The sequence below is a fragment of the Cyprinodon variegatus genome, unplaced genomic scaffold (genome assembly GCF_000732505.1).
Source record: "Cyprinodon variegatus isolate N-32 unplaced genomic scaffold, C_variegatus-1.0 Scaffold831, whole genome shotgun sequence".
Taxonomy (NCBI): Eukaryota; Metazoa; Chordata; class Actinopteri; order Cyprinodontiformes; family Cyprinodontidae; genus Cyprinodon; species Cyprinodon variegatus.
Window position 1 is genome coordinate 138484 of NW_015151284.1, and position 2259 is coordinate 140742.

Here is a 2259-nt window from a genome sequence, read left to right on the forward strand (position 1 = left end):
AGGGTTAAAAATAACATTTTCGAAGGAGCATTGGCCACTTCTGTTTGAAATTAGTCTTTGCTTCTCAGTTATATTTATCTGTGATTATGTTAATATATTTTTATTAATGTGTTTAACTGATCATATAAATACTACATATTTGCACTTGAAAATATGAAAACAATTTGCTGCTCATTGCAATATAAGAATGTTTTTGTAAAAGGACCTATGTAATATTGATTTAACTCTTAATTGATTGTTTTGTAGTTAATGAGACTATTTAGAATCAATCGCCATCATAATGCATCATGCTCATTGATGAAATAAGAAGTCAAATGAGATTGCAACATCCATCTTGGGTTTGTGCAGAACATTGAATTCAGCATACGAGTTTCAATCCGCTGTGACGTTTTCGGCTCAGAGATCACGCCCTAAAGTCGACCCGCTTTCACATTTCTTTGAGACAGAGAAGAGGGGAGGAAGTGAATCGGATGAATAAAATAAAATAGCAAAAGAACCTTTCTTTTAATATCTGGTAGTGAAACTATTTTGAGGTTTTAATCATGGCTATGAACAGGCGACATTCGTACACTCCCCGGGTGAGTAACAGGCTCCTCTATTCTTTAAGACTCAATTAAGAAACTTTTTCTAATTTAAAAAAGTCAACAAGTAGTATGTACTCACCATGCAGCAGTTGTAGCATTCAAATCTGTGTGTTTTAGTTAACAAAGCAGAATTTGAAGTCAGTCTTTTCACCCTATTGGACGTATTACCTGTTTGCAGTCTCATAAATCCCAATTAGAACTACATTACAACATCTCATGTTGGAGCTTTGAAAATAAAATAATAATTAAAATCCTTAAAGGCTTCTGATGTGAGCTGGCTGGTTTAGAATCCATCCATCCAGTGTGAATTCACGTGTCCCTGCAGCCTGGACTGACTTCGTTGTTATAAGAGCCTCTTTGTGTTTGATGGTGCTGTTTCCTTAGGATCTTTGTTGTCGCAGGACATATGACTGACTATGTGATGCCATCTCTGCTCCCTCAGGACTCTAGTGGAATATCTTCAACTGTGACTAAGCAGAAAGAAAAAATCAACAACATATTTTCCTGACCTTTTATTGATGTTTTAGTAATAAGATGAAAGTATATGTTTTTTTTAATACTCGTATATTGGAATAGAACATAGCTAAAACTGGAGTTTAGTTTGAACAAAAAACAACCCTTTGACTGAATTTTTTCATGGCTCATAAACTTTCCTCTGCTGTATTCTCAACATTTCTTCTTGTGTTTTCTATGGCCCTCAGCTGACTAGCCCATTGATCAGCAAAATGAGCAGCCAAGGAACAGTGGAGAGCGGTAAAGCTCCAAAGGTAGGCTGCTTTTTCAAAGAAAAATGCAAAAACATTAAGAGGTTCTTGGAAATCAGAAATTATTTTTTCTCCTTCAGATTGGCTCTATGGTGGAGGTGACTGGTAAAGGCCAGCGTGGTACCGTCGCCTACATCGGTGCTACGCTGTTTGCCTCAGGTAAATGGGTGGGGATCATCCTGGACGAGCCCAAAGGAAAGAATGACGGCACGGTGCAAGGGAAGCGCTACTTCACCTGTGAGGAAAATCACGGAATATTCGTCAGATCATCCCAGGTTAGTGATGGAAATATATTAAAATGATGTAACAGTACTCACCACCAAGGGGCGCCATCAGGATGTAGCAAAAGGTTTATTAGGGATTTTACTCAGAATTATTGAACTTTTCTAAAAGTTCCGTATTCACCATTCTGTAATACAAATAAGCAGCCTGTTAATACATTATCTTTAAGTCCCTTCAAGACAAAAATTACTGGTTTAATAAGTTAGTGCTTTATATTTTTCACTCCTGCAAGATTTTGGTGTTTCTTTTCCTTTCAGTATCCTAATTCTCTTAATTTTGACCTAGATAAATATCCACAGCGCAACTTGAGCTGTTTTATTGCAATTTCTTATGAAAAAATTATTAAAATGTTCCTATTTCCTCTGCTGTGGTCAAATGAGGGCGCTATGTGGTTAAAATGAGTGACTATAGAAAAGCATTGTACCAAGATAACAGAAGGATATTTAAATAAACAAAATAAATACATTAGAATTGGAATAATTTAAAATAAATAGGTATTAGTTATATTAGTATTGGATATTTAAAAAAATGATCATTTCTTTGCTCTGTTAATTTCTTTTATTAAAGCTTCAGCAAAAAAAAATGAGTAGTGAACTAATCTATAGTGGTGTATTTGTATTGAAAATATC

General features: G+C 35.2%; 2 protein-coding genes across 7 annotated transcripts in view; one reads left to right on the forward strand and one right to left on the reverse strand.

The window, feature by feature from the left end:
• LOC107099037 (tudor domain-containing protein 7B-like) overlaps positions 1-896 on the reverse strand; it is a 34505-nt gene extending 33609 nt beyond the window's left edge. Inside the window, exon 1 of the mRNA XM_015396969.1 lies at positions 664-896. The gene's annotated coding sequence lies outside the window, so the exon portion shown is untranslated. The remainder of the gene's footprint in view (positions 1-663) is intronic.
• LOC107099035 (dynactin subunit 1-like) overlaps positions 1-2259 on the forward strand; it is a 15267-nt gene that overhangs the window by 1287 nt on the left and 11721 nt on the right. For all 6 annotated transcript variants that reach the window (XM_015396963.1, XM_015396964.1, XM_015396967.1 and 3 more), the window contains exons 2-3: positions 1286-1351; positions 1429-1623. In XM_015396963.1, the coding sequence (XP_015252449.1) occupies positions 1310-1351; positions 1429-1623 (237 nt within the window). In that variant the 5' untranslated portion in view covers positions 1286-1309. The remainder of the gene's footprint in view (positions 1-1285; positions 1352-1428; positions 1624-2259) is intronic.